This window comes from Sus scrofa, chromosome 6 (assembly GCF_000003025.6).
Source record: "Sus scrofa isolate TJ Tabasco breed Duroc chromosome 6, Sscrofa11.1, whole genome shotgun sequence".
NCBI lineage: Eukaryota > Metazoa > Chordata > Mammalia > Artiodactyla > Suidae > Sus > Sus scrofa.
Genome location: NC_010448.4, coordinates 112,577,655 through 112,598,567, shown reverse-complemented (window position 1 = coordinate 112,598,567; position 20,913 = coordinate 112,577,655). Strand labels below are relative to the sequence as shown.

The 20,913-nt window shown below is 41.1% G+C and overlaps 1 protein-coding gene across 1 annotated transcript in view; it reads left to right on the top strand.

Moving 5' to 3' along the window:
- The window catches only part of CDH2 (cadherin 2), a 232,361-nt gene that overhangs the window by 30,506 nt on the left and 180,942 nt on the right, over window positions 1-20,913 (top strand). Inside the window, exon 2 of the mRNA XM_021096205.1 lies at window positions 2,254-2,365. Within this exon, the coding sequence (XP_020951864.1) occupies window positions 2,254-2,365 (112 nt within the window). The remainder of the gene's footprint in view (window positions 1-2,253; window positions 2,366-20,913) is intronic.

The following is a 20,913-nucleotide window of genomic DNA, read 5'->3' as shown; positions in this document are numbered from 1 at the left end:
AAGCCTGGGCCTACACCGCTGAACTTCCTCCCTCAGGCCGCTCCTGTCCACTCTCTTCCTCCTATATTTGGATCCACACAGGGCAGGGCAAAGATTTTTATAATTCATATAAATGCTGCATGAGTTCTGCCAAGGCTTAATCATCCTGATGATGTCAGTAGGAAGTAGGAAAAAAGTAGGGAAATTAACTCAGAGGGGTAGGTGGATAGCGCTTGGTAGGATTGAATTTTAAGCCTGCTGCGTAGTTACCTGTATATGTGATGAGAGAGAGGAAGAGGGCAAGATACTTTCTAAGTATAAAAAGGAAATATACTTGTAGCTTTTTTTTTTTTTGTCTTTTTGCTATTTCTTGGGCTGCTCCCTCGGCATATGGAGGTTCCCAGGCTAGGGGTCTAATCGGAGCTGTAGCCACCAGCCTACACCAGAGCCACAGCAACACGGATCCGAGCCGTCTGCAACCTACACCACAGCTCACGGCAACACCGGATCGTTAACCCACTGAGCAAGGGCAGGGACCGAACCCGCAACTCATGGTTCCCAGTAGGATTCGTCAACCACTGCGCCATGACAGGAACTCCTGTAGTATTTTTTATTTAATGAACATATCCCAGCCCTTCAAAGTAGACAAATACACACTTCCTTTTTTTTTTTAAATTGAAGTATAGTTCACTTGTGTTATTTTCAGGTGTACAACAAAGTGATTTGGTTATACATACATATGTATATATATATATATATGTAATGTACATATATAGTCTTTTTCATATTCTTTTCCAGTATAGATTATTAGAAGATATTGAATATAGTTCCCTGTGCTATATAGCAGGTCCTTGTTTATCTATTTTATATAGTAGTGTATATCTGCTATAATCCCGAACTCTTAATTTATCCCTTCCTCTTTTCCTCTTTGGCAACCATTAGTTTTTCTGTGTCTGTGAATCCTTAGAAATATACACTTTCTTTTTTCTTAAGAATTTTTTCTTTTTTAAAAATGGAAGAATATTTGATCTATAATATGTCAGTTTCTGATGTAGAGCAAAGTTATATACATATTCTTTTTCATATTTTTCTATTTTGGCTTATTACAGGATATTGAGTATAGTTCCCTGTGCTATACAGTAGGACTTTGTTCTTTTCGTATTTTATCTATACTAGTTTGTATCTGCTAATCCCTACCCCACCCCCTGTCCCCTTTGGTAACCCCAAGTTTGTTTTATATGTCTGGGAGTCTGTTTCTGTTCTAAGAATGGTTTCGATGTTGGGTTTGCATACACTGATTGGTTTGAGAGAAAGAGAATTGCAGTGATCTTGAAGGTCCACAGGGAGAATCTATATTTAGGCCTGCCTTTCTGTGTGATGCCACTGATACCAATGGAACAATGGAAATCTAGTAACCAATTAAAAGTTCTATACCATATAGAGGAATATATACTTTCAATTGACCAGTTTTACTTGGTATAAAACGCTCTGTATCCTGCAGGAAGTATATTGCTTGCAATTCTGTTTTTTCATTCCGGGGTATATTGAAACAAACTTCCTAGAGAATTAGATACAAATATAACAGTCAATCTAGGAGTTCCCGTCGTGGCACAGGGGTTAACGAATCTGACTAGGAACCATGAGGTTGCGGGTTTGATCCCTGGCCTTGCTCAGTGGGTTAAGGATCCGGCGTTGCCGTGAGCTGTGGTGTAGGTTGCAGACGTGGCTCGGATCCCGCGTTGCTGTGGCTCTGGTGTAGGCTGGTGGCTACAGCTCTGATTAGACCCCTAGCCTGGGAACCTCCATATGCCGTGGGAGCGGCCCTAGAAAAGGCAAAAAAGACAAAAAATAAAAAATAAAAAATAAAAAAAGTCAATCTACCTGAATATGTCAGTTTTTCTTGGAAAGTTAAGTTAGTGATGGTGATTTGTGGTGCCTCAAAACTCTTTGTCTGTCCCGGACGCCCCAACTTCACTGGAAAGCTCTTCATTCACAATGACCATTTTCATGGAAATGTTCAGTCCTTAGAAGAACCTGGAATGTGTATTATTTAGATTTTACTGGATGAGACAAGTGGGATTTGTTTCTTCTCCTCCAGTTATCAAAAGGATTAACCCTTTGCCCCCTACATTCTCATTGTAACCACTCTGCAAACAAAGGGGTTATTTGTACAAACTAGTGGGAAAAGCCAGACTTTATGCCAAGTGGAATGTGTCTCCATCGAAGGAGGTAGCGATCATGGCGACATTTTTTTTTTTTTTCCTTGCGTTGCAGGCGTCTGTGGAGGCTTCTGGTGAGATTGCGTTATGCAAGACTGGATTCCCTGAAGATGTTTACAGCGCCGTCTTGTCCCAGGATGTGCTCGAAGGACAGCCTCTTCTCAATGGTATGATCTCAAAAGATACATTTGTACACCCAGCGTCTAAACTCTTGAAAATGTTCACGGTTAAAAAGTCTCTAAGTGATCTCTACTGTCCCACAAGTAGGAATTTTTCACAGTCCCTGTAATGAGACTGTGGGGACTTTATTTTAGAATTACAGAAGGGCTCATGAATCTCTTAGGTGTATAACTGAAAGGCTCCTGATCTCTTGAAAACATCAGGGATCTTCCATTTTTCATTGCCACTGGAAACCATTGTACAGTTTACTTTTACAGTTCTTCTGCCTACGTTTTACTGATTTTGAAAATTCGTATTTGCCTAACATCCAATACTACCGGTTTTAAAAATGATTTACAGCCATCCTATATTTAGTATTTTGAATCACAAAAATTGCTATAATATTATCTTTGCTAAGACACATCAAACTTTAACAGATTTAGCAGGTCAAGTCTCAAGGCAGGAGCATCAAATCCATGTTTTTTGTTATGCCACTGTTCATGGAAATTACTAGATAGCTGATTTAGTTGTAATATATGTGAGTTTCGAATATAGTCTCCTATGTAAATATGGATCAAGTTCATTATAGCTATCATAGGAAAACTTTTGCCAATAAATATAGATAAAATCTGAACTAAAACTTGAAATTGAAAGCTCCTTCTATTATCTCTAATTGAAAGCAAATAAAATTTTGCTTCGTAATATTTTCATGGTCTTATTTATCATTACACAAAATGTCATTGAAATGGGAAAGCAAGAAGAATTGATTGGTAAGTTGTATTTAAATTCTAATTCCATACAAATCGTGCATATCTCTGAGGCTGCTTTATAGAGCTGCTTTTAGAAAATCTGAGCAACCTCAACTAATTAATTTACACAGGACTCTACCACAGAGCCTTAATTGAAGTGCTTCTGTAGCTCTGACAAACCTTAGTGGTACCACACTTAAGAATACCACAGACAGAAGACTTTGAAATGTAAATGGCCCTTAGCTACTAAGATTCTTTGGTACAGGTTATCATTTTATTTTCATTTCTAGTCTCATTGTGATTTGCTCACTCCTATGTGATCTTTCTGAATTGATTTTTTTAAGACATCCTCTCATCCCTGCTTCATTACATGATATTTTAATGAGTAAATGTTAAATCAGTCTCTCAGCACAGAATTGCTGTCTTATCTAGTGGTTAATGGTTGACAAAATAGAGGTTTAATTCAAGTCAAAGTGTGTAGATTTGTTTTAAACTTGATGTGAGTCTTGGAGTTCTGCACATTTGTTGTTATCTTTACATCTGTAAATTATTCGGTGGCATCCTGGGACCTGTGTGACCTTAAATATTACTTGAGTACTGAAAAAATATATTGATGCAATTCTAAAGAATACTTCAGGCAGATCGAAGGTGTTGGTGGAATTTGTTGCATTTTTCATTTTGTTTTTGATATTCTTTTTTAAGTGGATAATTCCTTCTCCTAGTTTCTTTTGCCAAAAGCTTGTTGAAATCTGCTGGTCACAAATAAACACATGGTCTGTCACTAGAAACCACTGATTTAACATGAAATACATTAGCATGCTGAGTAGTTTTGAAAATTGAGAACCTCTTTTCTAATTATTAGATGATGCTGGTGACAGTAGAAATTGGGCTCAGCTACTTGCCAGGGTCATTTTTGTATAACCTTAGGACTTTGCTAGAGATGTAAAAATAGAAGATTGAAAATACTTTTGACTCTCTGCTCTAGCCATCTCTGAGGGAAGTGTGTATTACAGGCTCTAGTAGAGTTTCCACACTTTTGGTATGCCCAGTTGCTACCATTTTTATCTTTTTGCCTTTTTTTTTTTTTTTTTTTTTTTTTTTTGTCTTTTGTCTTTTTAGGGCCGCACCCCTGGCATATGGAGGTTCCCAGGCTAGGGGTCGAATCTAGCTGTTGCTGACAGCCTACACCACAGCCACAGCAACACCAGATCCGAGACACCTCTGCAACCTACACCACAGCTCACGGCAATGCCGGATCCTCAACCCACTGAGCGAGGCCAGAAATCAAACCCGAAACCTCATGGTTCCTAATTGGATTTGTTTCTGCTGCGCCAAGACAGGAACGCCCTCTTTTAGTTTTTTCAATAAAACTGTTTCTCTCACGACACACCATTACTTGTTTCCTTTATCGTTAATATTGTAGAATATATTAAAGGACACCAGCATCTTAATGCTTAAAAGATAAAGTTCATGATATTGATTAGTAGCAAAAAAAACCCCGATTTTTTTTGGAAGGAGGAAGGCTTTTGTGAAACATCAACATTCTTTTTATGGGAATGTTGTTACCTGTTACGCTTATTGTGGAGAATTATTACTTAGAAGAATTCCAGGTTTTTTTATTTTTAACCTTTTCGATCTCTTTGGAGTTTTTAGTGAGAAGATAATTGAAAGGTGTATACACTGAACCCCAGTGAATACAGTGCTGTAATTACATTCATGAACTCTTTGTACTCCAGTAACTGCCTTCACCTTGTAGAGTCTAAAGCTGAGAGGGATCTCTTGGTGGGCCAACCAGAGTGATCACTTTTGGTATGGTTTTGTGATTTACATGGTTTAAGGAAAAAAATACTTGTGCCTAATAAATATGTAACAGTTTTCCAAGGCATTTACCTCAAGGCAGGTTCTACTATATTAAGGTTGATTTTACACTCTCAAAGCACAACCCTCTTTTTTTTTTTTTTTTTTGTCTTTTGTCCTTTTAGGGCCACACCCACCCCCATGGAGGTTCCCAGGCTAGGGGTCTAATCGGAGCTGTAGCCTCTGGCCTATGCCACAGCCACAGCAGTGTCAGATCTGAGCCGTGTCTGCAACCTACACCACAGCTCATGGCAACACCGGATCCTTAACCCACTGAGTGAGGCCAGGGATCGAACCTGCAACCTCATGGTTCCTAGTGGGATTTGTTTCTGGTGTGCCACAATGGGAACTCCACAACTCTTAACTCTTGATGCTTCCTTTAATTTCCCATTGTGAAATTAACATTTGGGGGGACAGGAAAATAGTAGTCCCACAGTATGTATAGGATGGTTTCATTAGATACATCCCCAGCGCACTAGACCTTGCACAAGAGTTTAACATTTTGGCACAGAGGTGCCTTGAATGCTGATTTTTTTTTTTTTTTTTCAGACAGTTAAGTCACAATCATTGAGAAGGTGCTTGAAAAATATTAAGCATTAGATGAAGACAGAAGGTGTTATAGTCATGTTGCAAAAGCTGGACTCTTGTCCAGAGAGTGTCCTCTTCTCCCCACCTGCCCTTCTGTTTTCTGCCATTGTAATGAATTTTATAGAAAGATTGGACATTGAGCTAGTTTTGTCCCTCTTGTGTCTTTTTTGGTTTTCATCTGTGAGTTTTTGGTAAAATTAGAAAGCAGGCAAATGTATTTTGTGATCAACCTCCATATTTCATGTTATATATCATGTTGAATGTTTCTACTCTTTTTGAAAAGGCTTCAGTATTTTTAAAAAAATGACTATCCGGGCCTCTGTTCCATTTTGTTAGCAAAACCAGATTTTGCCTAAATGTGCCTCTATTTTTGCACTTACAGGTTGTTTCCATTTTTTCTCTCTTACATATTGTGCTGCTATGGAGATTCTTTTTTAGTGAACTTTGATTTTTCTTGAGGGATATTTTCTTTGGGGATTTATGTTCAAAAGTAGAATTACTAGGCCAAAGGGAATGGAGAGTAGGACCACATTTTTTTTTTTTTTTTTACATTTTTTTAGGACTCTTCTTTACAGGTCTAAAAGTGTATTAGTTCTTTTCTCCATCCTCATTACCAATGAATTTTAAAATGTTTTTCATATGCCTACTTCCCCTCAGGTGAAAAACATTCCTTTTTTATCCAGTGGTATTCACTGTACTTGCCTTTTTATAAGTTAGGATCAATTTTAATATATTTAGGTCATCGTTTTTTTACCTTGCATTTTTCCATTCTGTTTTAAAAGCATGTCTTGCCAACCCCTTCATTTTACATATAAGCAAATTGGAGCTCAGAGAGATTATAGGCTTTTTTCCCCTGATTATACAGTTCTTTAGATTGTTAGCTACAGATCTGGAATTAGAACCTGAGTTTCCTGATACCTAATTTAGTGAGGATGAGGATGAGGATGATGTGATGATGTGATGATGATAGAAATCCTTCATGGGGAGTTCTCTTGTGAAGCAGTTGCTTGGGGTCGCTGCTCTGGCTCAGGAATGATCCCTGAACTGGGAACTTCCACATGCTGAGGGTATGGCCAAAACAAGAAAATAAGAACCATCACGGAAGTTCCTGCTGTGGCTCAGCCATTTAAGAACCTGACATAGTGTCCATGGGAATGCAGGTTAGATTCCTGGACTCACTTGGAGCCAGTGTTGCTGCAAGCTGGCATAGGTTGCAGATGCGGCTCAGATCCGGTGCTGCCATGGCTGCGATGTATGCCTACGCTGCAGCTCTCATTTGACCCTTGGCCCAGGAACTTCCGTATGCCTCAGGTGTGGCCCTAAAAAAAAAAAAAAAAAAAAAAAGTGCAGAGAAAAGAAAGAAAGAACGAACAATCCATCATGGAATAACACAGAGAAGAGTGAAAACTAACCTACCATCCATGTGTCTTTTGATAGGTTTATCTTAGAGCTGGTCCTCTTACAACACCATGGCTTGTGTGTTACTAAGCATATTGGGGAATTGGTAACTCTAGGGCAAACAAACCCCCCTGCGATTAAAAAATATCTTTCAGCAATTGTCACCGTGAATATTTTGTGCGTACCTGTTTACAAGCAGAAAAATTTAGGGCTTCAGAAAATAATATTTAGTCTTGAATATTTCACTTACACTCCACTGAACTAGAAAAAATCTCTTGTGGTAGCACATTACTTGCAAATAAAATAACTGCAATCATAAATTTTCATTCTGTCGCCAGCAGTGTATCTGACACTATAAAATAACCATGCTGCGACTTTGCAGAGAGGATCTAGGCTGTTTTTAGTGTGGATGTCAAGAGTGATTTTCCTGTGTGTTTTGCAGTGGTGGTCTGTCTGCTTAGACATCTCGCTAAGTAAACTCCAACTCTGGTCAACATAAATAGCAACCTGCAATTACCGAGAACATTTTCAGTAATACATTCATACTCACCAACTCTGGGCAGCCCATGATGATTATTTTCAACTAGATGGAATTTGATTTAGATTAGTTTACTTACTGATTGAGGCTTGCCTGCATTAACATGCTCAGAGGAAGCTGGTGTATGATATCTTTACATAATACAGAAGCATTTTTTATTATTGAGTAGGACTCTACAGTTGCACTGCTTTTCAAGTAAGAAGAGTGCTTTTGTACACTACATAGTACTGAATTGGGAAGCCATGTATGTTTCACGCAGTTCTGCTTTGTTCTAGGCCTGTATTAATTTGCTAGGAAACCTTGGCTTTTGTTTTAATTAGTTTTGTTTATTTTGATAAATCTTTTTTTTTTTGGTTGTTGTCATTGAAGCTTAATGTTTTAAGATATTTAAAAAGTAAATGTATGAACATCTGTGTATGAAGTTGGCCAGCTCCATGCACTTTACTGATTTCTAACTGATTACAAGAAAAGGCATTAAATACCAGGATTGTTCTCTTGGATACTAAGGACAAGCTCTTAGGAGTTACAAATGAAATGCAGCCCTGTAGATTCTTAGGAGTAGAGAACTTTTTTTTTGTTACTACCTTGTGGTAGTTATTTTTTTTAAAGCTATGTAATAAGATCAACATAAGAACTAATAAATAAGTAGCATTTATGGTAGGTGGTATACATCCTATGGAGAAAAGTAATGCAGAGAAGAGAAGTAAGGAGACTATATGGTTTTGCTATTTAAATAGGATGGCCAGGGGATACATCATTGAATAAGAATTGATGATTGAGATGGTCCAAGTGCCCTAGATAACTGGGGGAGGAAAAATGCAGAATACAGCAAACAGCAAGTGCAAAGGCCCTGAGGCTGGAGTGTGTCTAGAATGTTGAAACGGCAGCAAGGAGCCTGCAGTGATCGGTGTTAGGGAGGGAAGGGGACAGAATAGTAGGGGATGGGGTCAAATGAGTCTGGTACCATAACAGGTCACATTGGGGGGGGGGTCCTGTGGACCACTGTGAGGACTTTGGCTTTGACTATGAAGAGGTAAAAAGCTACTGCAGGGCTTTCAGCAAAGATAAGATGCCACCTGACTGAAAAAACAGTATTATTTGGGCTATGTGTTGAGAAAAACCAAAGGTGATAATCAGAATGGAAGAGGAGACCAGTTAGGGAAGCTAGTGATAGTCTAGGTGAGAGAAGTGGTGGCTTGAACCAAGGTTGAAGCTGTAGAAATAGGAAGAGGGGGTGGATTCTGGCTATTAAAAAAAAAAAAAATTATTGAACTGAAATTCACATAATATAAAATTTGCCATTTTAAAGTGAACCATTCAATGGAATTTAGTGCATTTTGATGTTCTGTAAGCACTACCTCAAATCTAATTCCAAATCATTTTTACCACTTCAAAGTAAAACCTCTTATCCAGTAAGCGTTTTCTTCCAAATACTTTCCCCAGTTTCACAAACCTTTTGTGTCTGGCTTCTTTCACTTAGCATACTGGTTTAAGAGGTTCATCCAGATTGCAGCTTGTATCAGTACTGCACTCTTTTTTTGTTGGCTGAATAATAGTCCATTGTATGTATGTATAGTGTATACAGTTTATAATTTGCCAACTGTTTGTTTAACCCCTCATTTGTTGATGGATATTTGGAATTTTTTTTCACCTTTCGTGAATCGTGCTGGCTTGAACATGGGCAAACATGTACTTTTTTGAGTACTTTGGGGTATATATCTGGGAGAGGAATTAAGAGGGCATATGGTAATTGTGTATAACTTTTTGAGGAACCGACAGACTGTTCTCCACAGGAGCGGAACCATTTTGCATTCCCACTAGCAATATGCAAGGGTTCCAGTTTTTCCTCTTTCTCGCTAAAACTTGTTATCTCCTGTTTATTTTGATTACAGCCATCCCGGGGAGTGTGAAGTGGGACGTCTTTGTGGTTGTGATTGACATTTCCTTAATGATTAACAATGTTGAGCATCTTTTCATGTGTATCATCATATATCTTCTTTGGAGAAATATCCATTCAGGTCCTTTGCCCACTTTTTGATTGTCTTTTGTTTACGAATTGTAAAATTTCTTTATGTATTCTAGATTCTAGACCCTTCTCAGATATATGATTTGTAAATATTTCTCCCACCCTCTAGATTGTCTTTTCATTTTCTTGATAGTGTCCTTTATGCATGAAAGTGTTTACCTTTGATAAGGTACTGCTTACTTATTTTTTCTCTGACTGCTCTTGCTTTTGGTGTCACATCCAAGACTCCATTGTGGGAGTCCCCTGATGTGGCAGTGGGTTAAGGACCCAGTGTTGTCGCTGCAGTGGCCTTGGTTCAATCCCTGGCCCCAGCACTTCTGCACACGTGGAGGGTGTGGTCAAAAAATCAAACAAAAAAGCATTAAAGAAACAAAAAAAATAAGACTCCATTGCAAAAATCCAAGGTCATAAGGATGTATTCCTGTGTTTTCTTCTAAGATTTTTATGATTTTAGGTTTGCTGTTTAGGTCGTTGACCCATTTTAAGTTAATTTTTGTTTGTAGTGTGAGCTACAAGTCCAGCTTTATTCTCAGAACATGTCTTGGCAATAGTGCTGGCAGGATTTGATGGATTGGATGGATGATGTGAGCAAAGAGGGGTCAGGACATTTGGTCTGAGCCCTGGGAAGGAAGTTAGTCACTGTGATGGGAATGACTGGGAACTTGGTTTGAGTCTGGGGACTCAGTAGTGAGAAGACATTTAGATGTGGGTTTGGGGTTTAGTGGAGCACGTTGCACTTACAGTGGGGATTACTGAGTGTATGAAGCAAGGCCACGACCCAGGGTGAAATCACTAAGGGGAGCTGAGGGTGAGGAGAAAACCAGAGAAAGAGAGAAGTGGTTTCTTAGGGAGTCTTTGAACACTCCAAGATTAGGAAGCCAGGATTAAGAGGTGGAATGGAGACTGAGAAGGCGTGATCAGGGAGGGAGATGAAAACTCAGTGGGATGCGGTGTCCTCAAAGGCAGGTGAAGAGTGTTTCAAAGGGAGGGAGTCACCATCTGTGCCAAATGCTACTGAAAGGTTAACTCAGATGAGGGCTTAGAGTTCACCCTGGATTTCACAACATCGAGGGAACAGGGCATTTTGATTTGAGTGTGTTCTATGCTCAGGTGGAGGAGGGAAGCTGGTTGCAGATGGCGTCTCCCTTGAGAAGGAAGAAGAGAAATTGGGTGGTGGTTGGAGAGGGAAGGTGGGGGGTCAACCAAGGATATTTTTTTAAAGATGGGCATAATGTGTGTGCGTGATGATGGCAAAGGCTCCAGTAGGGAGGGAAGAAGTGATGGTGCAGAAGACAGGCGATAATCACAAGGGCAATAGCACGGAGTGGACTAGAGAAATGAGATCAGGCGGGACCTAGGAATCTGTGCTCGTGACAAGCTTCACAGATGTTTTCATGTACCTGCATTTGGGAATCACTCTAACACATTTTGTTGAGTCACTCCTAAAAGGGTTTTAAAACTCCTTCCTTTCAGCCTGATGATTTTATGTCAGCAGAAGGTTTGCTGTACAGAAATGGCAGATAGGATAAAAATGCAACCCTTGTGGTGTTCGATGATGTAAACAGTGTTTTCATTGCTGTAGCATCCTTGACAGATGGTTATCCAGTTTCTGCAAGGGGACTGCTGCTCCTCCCTCCCCCCCAGGAGGAAGAGATCACTCCTTTACAAAGTCTGCTCCCTCGCTGGAAAGCTCTCACTGTTAAAAAGTGATTTCTCATAAAGTTTAACCGAAACATATGTTCCTACATTTTTTCCCCACTGGTGCCTGTTTCGTCGTTTGGCATTGCACGGAGCAACGAGTGGGTTCCCCTTCTGCTCGGGGGTCATTCGTTTCATCCTTTTTCATTGAACAGGAAGGATTTTTTGATCATTTGTCACGGGCCAGGTCTTTTTCAAGGAACAGGGCAGTGCTGGTCAACAAGACAGGCAGAATCATTGTAGTGGAAACTTCCTTCGAGAGGTCCTTGAAATACCTGAACAGCATTGCCTTGGCTCCGTACATCAGTGCCAAGGGCTGAACATCAGTGTCTTCAGTGGTGTTTGAACATTCTGGTTTACTCTTTCTTTTCAAACAGAGGAAACTGAGGAGTTCCCGTCATAGCGCATCGGAAACGAATCCGACTAGGAACCATGAGGTTGCGGGTTTGATCCCACCTTGCTCAGTAGGTTAAAGATCCGGGGTTGTTGTGAGCTGTGGTGTAGGTTGTAGATGTGTCTTGGATCTGATGTTGCTATGGCTGTGGTGTAGGCCGGCAGCTACAGCTCCAGTTGGACCCCTAGCCTGAAAACCTCCACATGCCAAGGATTCGGCCCTAAAAAGACACCCCCTCCAACCCCCCCCCCAAAAAAAAACAGAGAAAACTGAACTTCCCTCTGTGACTGAACACAGACCTTCTGGTCCTGCCCGCACTGCCAAGGCATCTTTCTTGCCTTTGGTGTGGACTTGATATTGTGCATCAATGCATTGTTCTTTTGGCTCCTGTTAAGACTGTGGTTAATGAAAACTCATAGGTGTTTTTCAGATGACTGCTTACCACCTTGCACTTAAAAAATTGATTTTTGAACTCAAATGTTAGACTTATAAGTAGATTTTTTTTTCCCTCAAAAAAAAAGGCCCCAGTTTCAACACCATCTGGAGACCCCAACTGGCAACCCAGACACATAGAAGCCCTAGGAATCAATGCCAGTATTTATTTTCAATCCTCATTTGAACAAAGAGGCATATGATAACATCTACAAGTTTTAGATGACATAGCTGCCCAGGCAATGGAATAAACCACACACATGCACGTGCTTTTAAACTTTTAAATGACCAAAAAGTGCTTGATGAATGTCAGCCTGCAGCAACTTCTAGACACATGTTAAGGCTTTATTTCAATTCGTGGTCTATGGTTTTCTTAAAATTGGATTTCTTCATGTCAGGCAATGGAGAAAAGGCCCATTTCAGATAAATGTAGTCATAAATAACAGGAGGTTTAGGTCACCTTGCTTATCACTTTCTGACATTCCTGCTGAAAACATGAATTTCATTCATTTTAATGAGAAATAAAAATCACCTTGGAGTTCCCTGGTGGCCTAGCAGTTAAGGACTTGACGTGTCACTGCTGTGGCTTGGGTCACTGTTGTGGCAAATGTTTGATCCCTGGAGCAGAAATTTTTGCATCTGTGAGTGTGGGCAAAAAAAAAAAAAAAAAAAAAAAAAAAAAGAAAAAAGAAAAAAAATCACCTATTTTCAAGAATGCACATGTCTTATTAAATTACATCTGTAAGTGTTACAGAGTCTCCATTTCATCTTGAGGACTTTTATCTCAATAGATGGTTATCCCTTTAATTAACAGAAAATGGAACAGAGATGAATCTTTTTGTTTCTTTTTTGGTCACCTCCTGGCATGGGGTTCCTGGGCCAGGGATCAGATCTGAGCCACAGTTGTGACCCATGCTGCAGCTACAGCAATACCGTATCTTTAACCCTCTGTGCTGGGCCAGGGATCGAACCTTCAATGCAGCACTCCAGAGATGCCCGCCACTGATGCCGTTGCACCGCAGCAGGAACTCCAGAGATGAATCTTTTGAATGGCTCTTTCATTGCATTTGGAGATGCGAACACGTGTGCGTGTGTGTGTGTGTGTGTGTGTGTGTGTGTTTTGTTTCTACCTTCAGTAATTTTGTGTTTTTGAACCCTGTCTCTGCAGGATTCTAATGTTTTGCTTTTTTTTAATTGTTCCTTGTTGATTCTTTTATAGATCAATCTGATGGTGATTTATTCACTGGAAAGAGGAAAGTCATTACCTTCTCTCCATTATTTTTCCCTTCTTCAGTGTGGACTAGGATCCTTTTTGGATGCATTAGTTTGCTGTTATTTGGGGGGAGAACTGCCTTTCAGGCTTTTTATTTTTTCCCCCCAAATGGAATTGGCATCATACTCTGTTGTTACAAAAGTGAAATCGAGAATACCTGCCACTTTGAGGACCTGTGGCTTTCCCTGGAATGTGCCTCCTCTGAGCCTCACAGCCAGCTAGTCTTTGTGACCCTGTGTCATTTCACCTCCATGTGAGGTTTCCAGTCTATGAGGAATATCCCAGTAACATATGAATTCATCCATTTTAATTGCACTACCTTTTAATGACTGTTATGCGGCTCTGCACTTTTTATATGTTTTCATAACTGCAAGTGTAATTTTTGTTTCTAGTATTTGTATTAAAAAGTGCAGGAAATTATTCTTGCAAAGTTCTCTTAAATCTCTTTTTTTTTAAAACCAATATTATTGGTTTTCAGACATTAAGGTTTTTTTACTGGTGAACTCCAGGTGATTATAATCTACCTGACTCAGTATGGATTTCCATGACAGAAACAGATCCAGATGGGTTTTTAGAGGTGTTATACCTTGAAGATTGTATGTTACCTCTTCTGTAATTGCTTTTTTATGTAGAAGTCCCCTTTCTGTCTTTGTTTGGAAAGCTTTGGATCAGCATCTAAAAGAGTATGGAAGAGTTCCTGTCATGGCTCAGCAGGTTAAGAAACTGACTAGTATCCATGACGATGCGGGCCTGATCCCTGGTCTCGCTCAGTGGGTTAAGGATCTGGTGTTGCTGTGAAATTCACGGTGTAGTTTGCAATTCGGCTCAGAGGATCTGGTGTTGCTGTGAAATTCACAGTGTAGTTTGCAGTCCGGCTCAGAGTTGCTGTGGCTGTGGCGTAGGCTGACACATGCAGCTTGATTCAACCCCTAGTCTGGGAACTTCCATATGCTGCAGGTGCAGCCCTAAAAAGAATGAATGAATGAATGAATAAATACATAAATAAAATATGGATGAAACCTTTGTTCATGTGAACAATTAGAATGCATCTGTGTCCACTATTCATATTTCTTGTTTGTTTTTAAACATTTGAAGATTTATTTTACCAGATGCTCAGATAAGGAGACTCTGAAATTCTGAAAAAAGGCTAGTAAGGTGAGACTAAGATTCTTCATTTGCCTGGTAGAAAAAAAAATTACAACAAAGAAAATAGGCCATAAGTTTTAATTCCTAAAGCTGCAATCCCCTCTTTCCTGGGCACCTGTTTAACCAAAGGCATTTCTGTCAGAGGGAAAGCACTTGATAGACTGCATTTGATTTTCCTCTGGCAGCAACTGGCCTCCCTGAAGTTCTCCTTGCATATTAGCCCTTGACTTTCTTTGGCAGTCTGTCGAATGACCTCTGCAAACCTGACACATAAGGATGAGTTCATTCTTACTTTTGTCTTTCATTTCAGAATTTCACTTTAAAGAGTGTTCTCAGATTAGCAGGTATTATGAATTTAACAAAGTATCCATGTGGAAATTCTCAGAAACCTGGGGAGTATTGGTGTTCCCAGCATTTATTCCACAAATATTTGTTTTCTCTTCAGGGTAAGGAAGTCACTCGGCATTGCCTTGGAAAATGCCAGTACTCAGCTCACACTTACTAGCTGTGGTGGTGGGGAAAATAGTCCCAATTTGGGGTAATTATTAAATTATAAATGTTTCTTTGTCGCTCTTCTGTGTGGCTTTAAAGGGCAAAAATAATGGGCCACCTTAATGAAATAATCGGAGAAAAATTTCGACAGAGCTGAAAATTTGTTCTCCTTGCTCCTTTGTGAAATTAAACCTTGCAGATTTTCACATTATGCATATATGTAATTATTCCTTCAGCTCAGTCACTTAGATCTGCTATGGCATCTTTTGTTGACTTGTCATCTATTCTGTTGATGTAGAAGACATTTATTAAACCATCTTGTGGCATTAATATTGTAGGGAAATGTTCCCTTATGAGGTAATCTCCCACTAACTACTCAAACTGATAAAGTCCCAGTATGGTATTGTCACATTACTAATAATTAGCAAATTAGTAGATAGCGTGAATTCTCAATCCCTATTAGTGCTGTGGTCTCAGAAGCTCAGTTGTTTTATATTTCAGTGTCCTAATTGCTTAACCCATCTCAAATAATAATTTTAATTTATTATTTTTCAAGGCAACCATTTAAATAAACTAAGGAATTAAGAACAGGACGCATCCTTTGTTTTGCTGATTATTGATATATAATGACTGGTGGTGTCAGCTTGTACATGATATGTTGTAATTTGTAAGAATTGCCTTAACTTTGGTGTTCAGGTTAAATATTTATAAATGTATTCCATTTGTATAACATTTTATACTTCCTTTTTTTTTTTTTTTTTTTTTTTTTTTGTCTTTTCTAGGGCTGCACCTGCAGCGCATGGAGGTTCCCAGGCTAGAGGTTGAATTGGAACTGTAGCCACCAGCCTACGCCAGAGCCACAGCAATGTGGGATCCAAGCCGAGTCTGTGACCTACACCACAGCTCCACGGCAACGCCGGATCCTTAACCCACTGAGCAAGGACAGGGATCGAACCCGAAACCTCATGGTTCCTAGTTGGATTTGTTAACCACTGCGCCATGACGGGAACTCCATATACTTCTTGAGAACTCTCGTAAATGTCATTTTAATTGCCCCAAACTCTGAGGGACAGCTCAGAAGGGGCCTGCGGCAGGGAAGGGGAAGGGGACCATTTCTGTGTCCACACAGTGAAAGTGAGTTCACAGAGGCGGGGTGGTTCACTTAGAATTCTGAGTAGGAGTTCCTGTTGTGGCTCAGGTATCTGGAGTGGTGTGGCTGTGGTGTAGGCAGGCAGCTGTAGCTCCAATTCAACCCCTAGCCTGAGAACTTCCATGTGCCACAGGTGTGGCCCTAAAAAGCAAAAAAAAAAAAAAAAAAAAAAAAGAGAGGGAGAGAGAGAGAACCTAAGTGGTCCGGTGGTCTGGATACTGTCTTCTGATTTCTGTCCACTGTACAGAGTCCTTCCCCTCCAGCCCACGAGGGCAGTGCTTCTCAGAAAGACTTGTGGATGGAACATTCCATGCCCTTCACCTCTCTCACCCCCCTACATGCCAGTACTCATTTGCTTGTCTGGGGTTTTAAGTTCCCTGTTGTCTGTCTAAAGTACGCATTCATTTTCTCATCCCTCCCCCCCAAAAATGATCACAAAACCTCGCTTTGTTCCCTAGTTCTTCTCAGTCATTTGGTCCTTTGCCCCACCTTTTTGAACTCTGATGGATTCTCAGCAACTCTTAGTTCTGTTTTAGTTTTTTGTTGTTGTCGTTTGCTTGTTTTTTGTTTCATGGGGAGAGTGGGTAGGTTGTACCATCACCATCTACCCAGCGTACTGTACACCATGAACGATTCCTACTGAAAGAGGCATTCGTTTCTATGGATGATGGCAGAAGACACAGGTAGCCCTCAAGAAGCAGCATCTTGATCTTGCCAGTTATCAATGGGCATAGATACAGAGATGAATCCTTAACGCTTGAGTAAAGGTCAAGTGTGTGAGCGCTCTAGGCAGCAGCAGAAGACTGCATACAGATTAGAGGTTTCATGGTCCAATAACAATAATCGATTTTTTATTTATCAAGTGACTCTGTATTCCAAGTCCTTAAGAGAAATTAAGTTTCGTCTTTACCTGTGTTACAGGTGAGGAAATTCAGAGGTAAACCATTACAGTGCAATTTCCCCTGGGCGTACCATTAACAAGTGGTGGCATCTGGGGCTTGAGTCTAGGCCTGTGGGATTTCCACTCCTGTGCTCTTCCTGATGGACCGTGTTGCCTCCATAGGATGTGCTGAAAATCCAGGCAAATGAGGGGCCAGATCCAGCAGAGATGAGGTCTTAAGGAGGCCTTTGAGCTGCACTTGGGAGAGTGGCAGTTTGGATGGATAAGGAGGTGTGATAGATAAAAAGTGTGTGTCGGAGATCAGATTGACAGGGGAGAAGGATTGTCATTGTGAATTCTCCGCTACCAAGTAGACCCATGGGACAAAGTCTTAAAGACCTGAAGTGTTCCAGAGCAAGGGATTGAGTTGGCTGATGGGGTGGGAGTCATCCAGAGCTGGCGAGGGGAATTAGGCAATTACACTAGAGAGGACAGTGTGGATGAAGGGGACCTGAAAAGCTGTGAACAGTAGATGACTAAAGATTTGCAAGCTTCAGTTGTGTAGTGGACACTGTGGTGGCCTTCTTGGAGATTCCTTCCTCAATTGCTGTTTGCATATCTACGCCTGGCTGCCCCATGCTGTTACTTCATAGCTTTAGGGGACGCTTAAACCCCTTCCAGTTCAAGGCAGGAGACAACATAGTCTTACTCCTCTGACCGCAGTGGAGACCTTTGGACCAGTGAGGTCAAATTTAGGGAAGTTTTGCTCCCTCTCAACCTGTGTGTCTGGGTCTCTAGCCTCCTCACCCTCCTGCCCACTACGTCTTTCCCTTTCCCTCCCTGGTTCTCTTCCTCCTTGGACGAGGACAAGGAAGCAAATCATCTCCAGAGTTCTTGCCAGTCAATCACTTGCAGGCAGAGTAGAGAGAAGGAGAGAAGGAAAGAAGCCTGGCATTTGACACGATTACTTGGCTGTTGCATCAGTATAATCCAAAACTTTCCCATCCCTGGGCTTCCCAGCATCGTAGCTGATGAGCCCTGTCGACTGTGCGAGGCAGCGTGAAAAGAGTTCCTCTTACTTGCAGTGAGGCGCCTGCGGGCCAGTGATGGGTCATCCTGAAGGTCCCTCTGAAGATGGGAGCACAGGCCTTGCACCTTCGGGGGTGTGAGGAACTGGCTTCCTTCCGTGGTTGGGGCCAGGAAGGGGAAGTTTCAAGATAGAGTTGTGACGGGTGCTGCTTGGACCAGGGGCCTGTGCTCCTCTGCTGTGGGCCTGAGAGTGTGACCAGCTCTGTGCGGTGGGACTGTGTCACTTCCCGACCCAGAACACCCCCACCCCCGCCGGCCCACCCCCGCACCCCCATCCCACCCCCAGTGCCTCACACAAGGCCTGCCAAATCCTGGCCGTAACTCTAGCTGATAGATGAAATGAATGATGGGGTGCAAACAAAAGTTTAGAGATTTATTGAGAAACAGGAAATGAGGTCGAGGAGAGTATCATCTATTGCAGGAAATAGTATGGAAATTAAAAGAAGAACGAAGTCTTTAGTAATTTAGAAAGATGCAAATGGGAGGCTAGCTTGTGCACCGATGAAAAATATTTGGGTAAAAGGAAATTTTAACTAAGCTGGAGGCCTCCCTGCTTTAGGCTACAAAATACTGCTTAGGGAACAATGTCTTCTCAACTTTATCCTATTTTTTTTCCTCTCTCTCTCTCTCTTTTTCTAAATGGATTATTTCTTTTTCTCTCAGTCTCTTCCAAATATTTTGATTTTTCTATAAGAATATATTGTAAGATAGAGGCGTACATGAAGAAAAATTAAGGGCTTTTTCTAGGTCAGATCTTAATAGAAGATCGCCATGGCAGTGATTGATGTGCTATGTGAAGATTCTATCAGAGTGTTCCGGTAACTTGCCTAGAAGTGAAGTGAGGTGTTGTCATTAAAAATCCACAGGGTGCTTGCATAGGGACCTTGTTATGATTGTCTTTGCTCTTGTGGCCTCTTTTATTACAAAGTAAGGGTGCAGAAGTTATTCAAAGGGTTGGAGTTTTAAAAATTGAAAGGAAATTCATACCGAGTAATTTTTTTTCTTTAGTTCTGTCTTAGTCCCTCTAGGCTGCTATTATTCTTGTAGATGTATACACAGCAGAAATTTATTTCTCCTTGGCTCTGGAGGCTGGCAAGTCCAAGATCAAGACTTGGGCTGATTCATCAAGGGCCTGCTTCCTGATTCACAGTCTTCTCATTGGCTCCTCAGATGGTGGAAAGGGCCAGGGAGCTCACTGGGTTTGGTTTGTTTGTTTGTTTTCTTTTTTTAATTTCTTTTTAGGGCTGCACCTGCAGCATGGGGAAGTTCTTGGGCTAGGGGTCAAGTTGGAGCTGCAGCTGCTGGCCTACGCCACAGCCACAGCAATGCAGGATCCAAGCTACGTCTGTGACCTACACCACAACTCATGACAACACTGGATCCTTAACCCATTGAGTGAGGTGTGAGGGATCTAACCTGCATCCTCATGGATACCAGTCAGATTCTGAACCTGCTGAACCACAGTGGAAACTGCTGTTGTTTTTGTTTTAATAAGGACACTAATCCCATCATGGGGACGCCATCCTTATGACCTGATTACTTCCTTAAGTCCCCACCTCCCGATGCCATTGTATCAGGGAATAGGGTTCATTACAGGAATTTGGGGACAGCCACAAATATTCAGTCTGTAGCAAGTTCCTAGCATAAACTTTAGTGTTTACTAAACCTACATTTTAGCATTTTTGAAATACAAAAGATAGAGAATTCTAAATTTGTAGAAAGGGCAGAAGAAACATAAAAGAAAATTATCACTTTCAATCACGGTAGAACTTAGGATATCTTATTTGAACTTTTTTGTGGAGGTCATTCTGTCAACACATTATATGGTATCTACTGGTCCAAAATGACATGTGCTTTCTCAGATTTTTGAAACTGTTTTTTTTTTGTTGTTTTTTTTTTTTGGTTATGTGTCTGGTTAACTGAGGACATGATGTAAAGAGATGTTTGTAAAAGAAAGATTCCAGAGTTCCCGTCGTGGCACAGTGGAAACGAATCCGACTAGGAATGATGAGGTTGTGGGTTCGATCCCTGGCCTTGCTCAGTGGGTTAAGGATCCGGCGTTGTCGTGAGCTGTGGTTCAGGTCTCAAACATGGCTCGGATCCTGAATTGCTGTGACATAGACTGGCAGCTGTAGCTCTGATTTGACCCCTAGCCTGGGAACTTCCTTATGCCTCTGGTACAGCCCTAAAAATAAAAAAAGAGAAAGATTCCATTGAATGGATGAAGGTGTGTACTCAGATATGTGTCTGCTTCTGAATTTTTAATTAATTCTTAAAGGATGCTCATCAAAATTTGGGATTACTGAAGTCCCAGCCTCCCATGGAAATATAATGCTTTCGGAATTCCCATAGTGGCTCCGTGGTAACGAACCTGACCAGTATCCATGAGGAGGCAGGTTGGATCCCTAGCCTCAAAGTGTCTCAGTGGGTTAAGGATCCAGCGTTGCCATGAGCTGTGGTATAGGTCGAAGGTGCAGTTTGGATCTGGCATTGCTGGGGCTGTGGTGTAGGCCAGCAGCTGCAGCTCCTTTTTGACCCTAGCCTGGGAACTTCTATATGCCTTGGGTGTGACCCTAAAAAGACAAAAAAAAAGAAGAAAAAAGATAAAGAAATGTAATGCTTTCACTGCTTTCCACCACTTTAAAGGAGGGCTTATTACTCTCACAGTCAACTTCACTTCAGAAAGTCTTGGCAGCATTACAGCACTCTGCGCCCCAACAGAGGGAACATAATTTTAGACTTTAGCCTCTGGAGATGGAGCCCAAATCCTCTCCTGCAGGGCTCCCTGGAAGAGGCCTGCCCAGCTGCTGTGACGCTCTCCATTTTCCCAGGGCATTTGCCAGTTC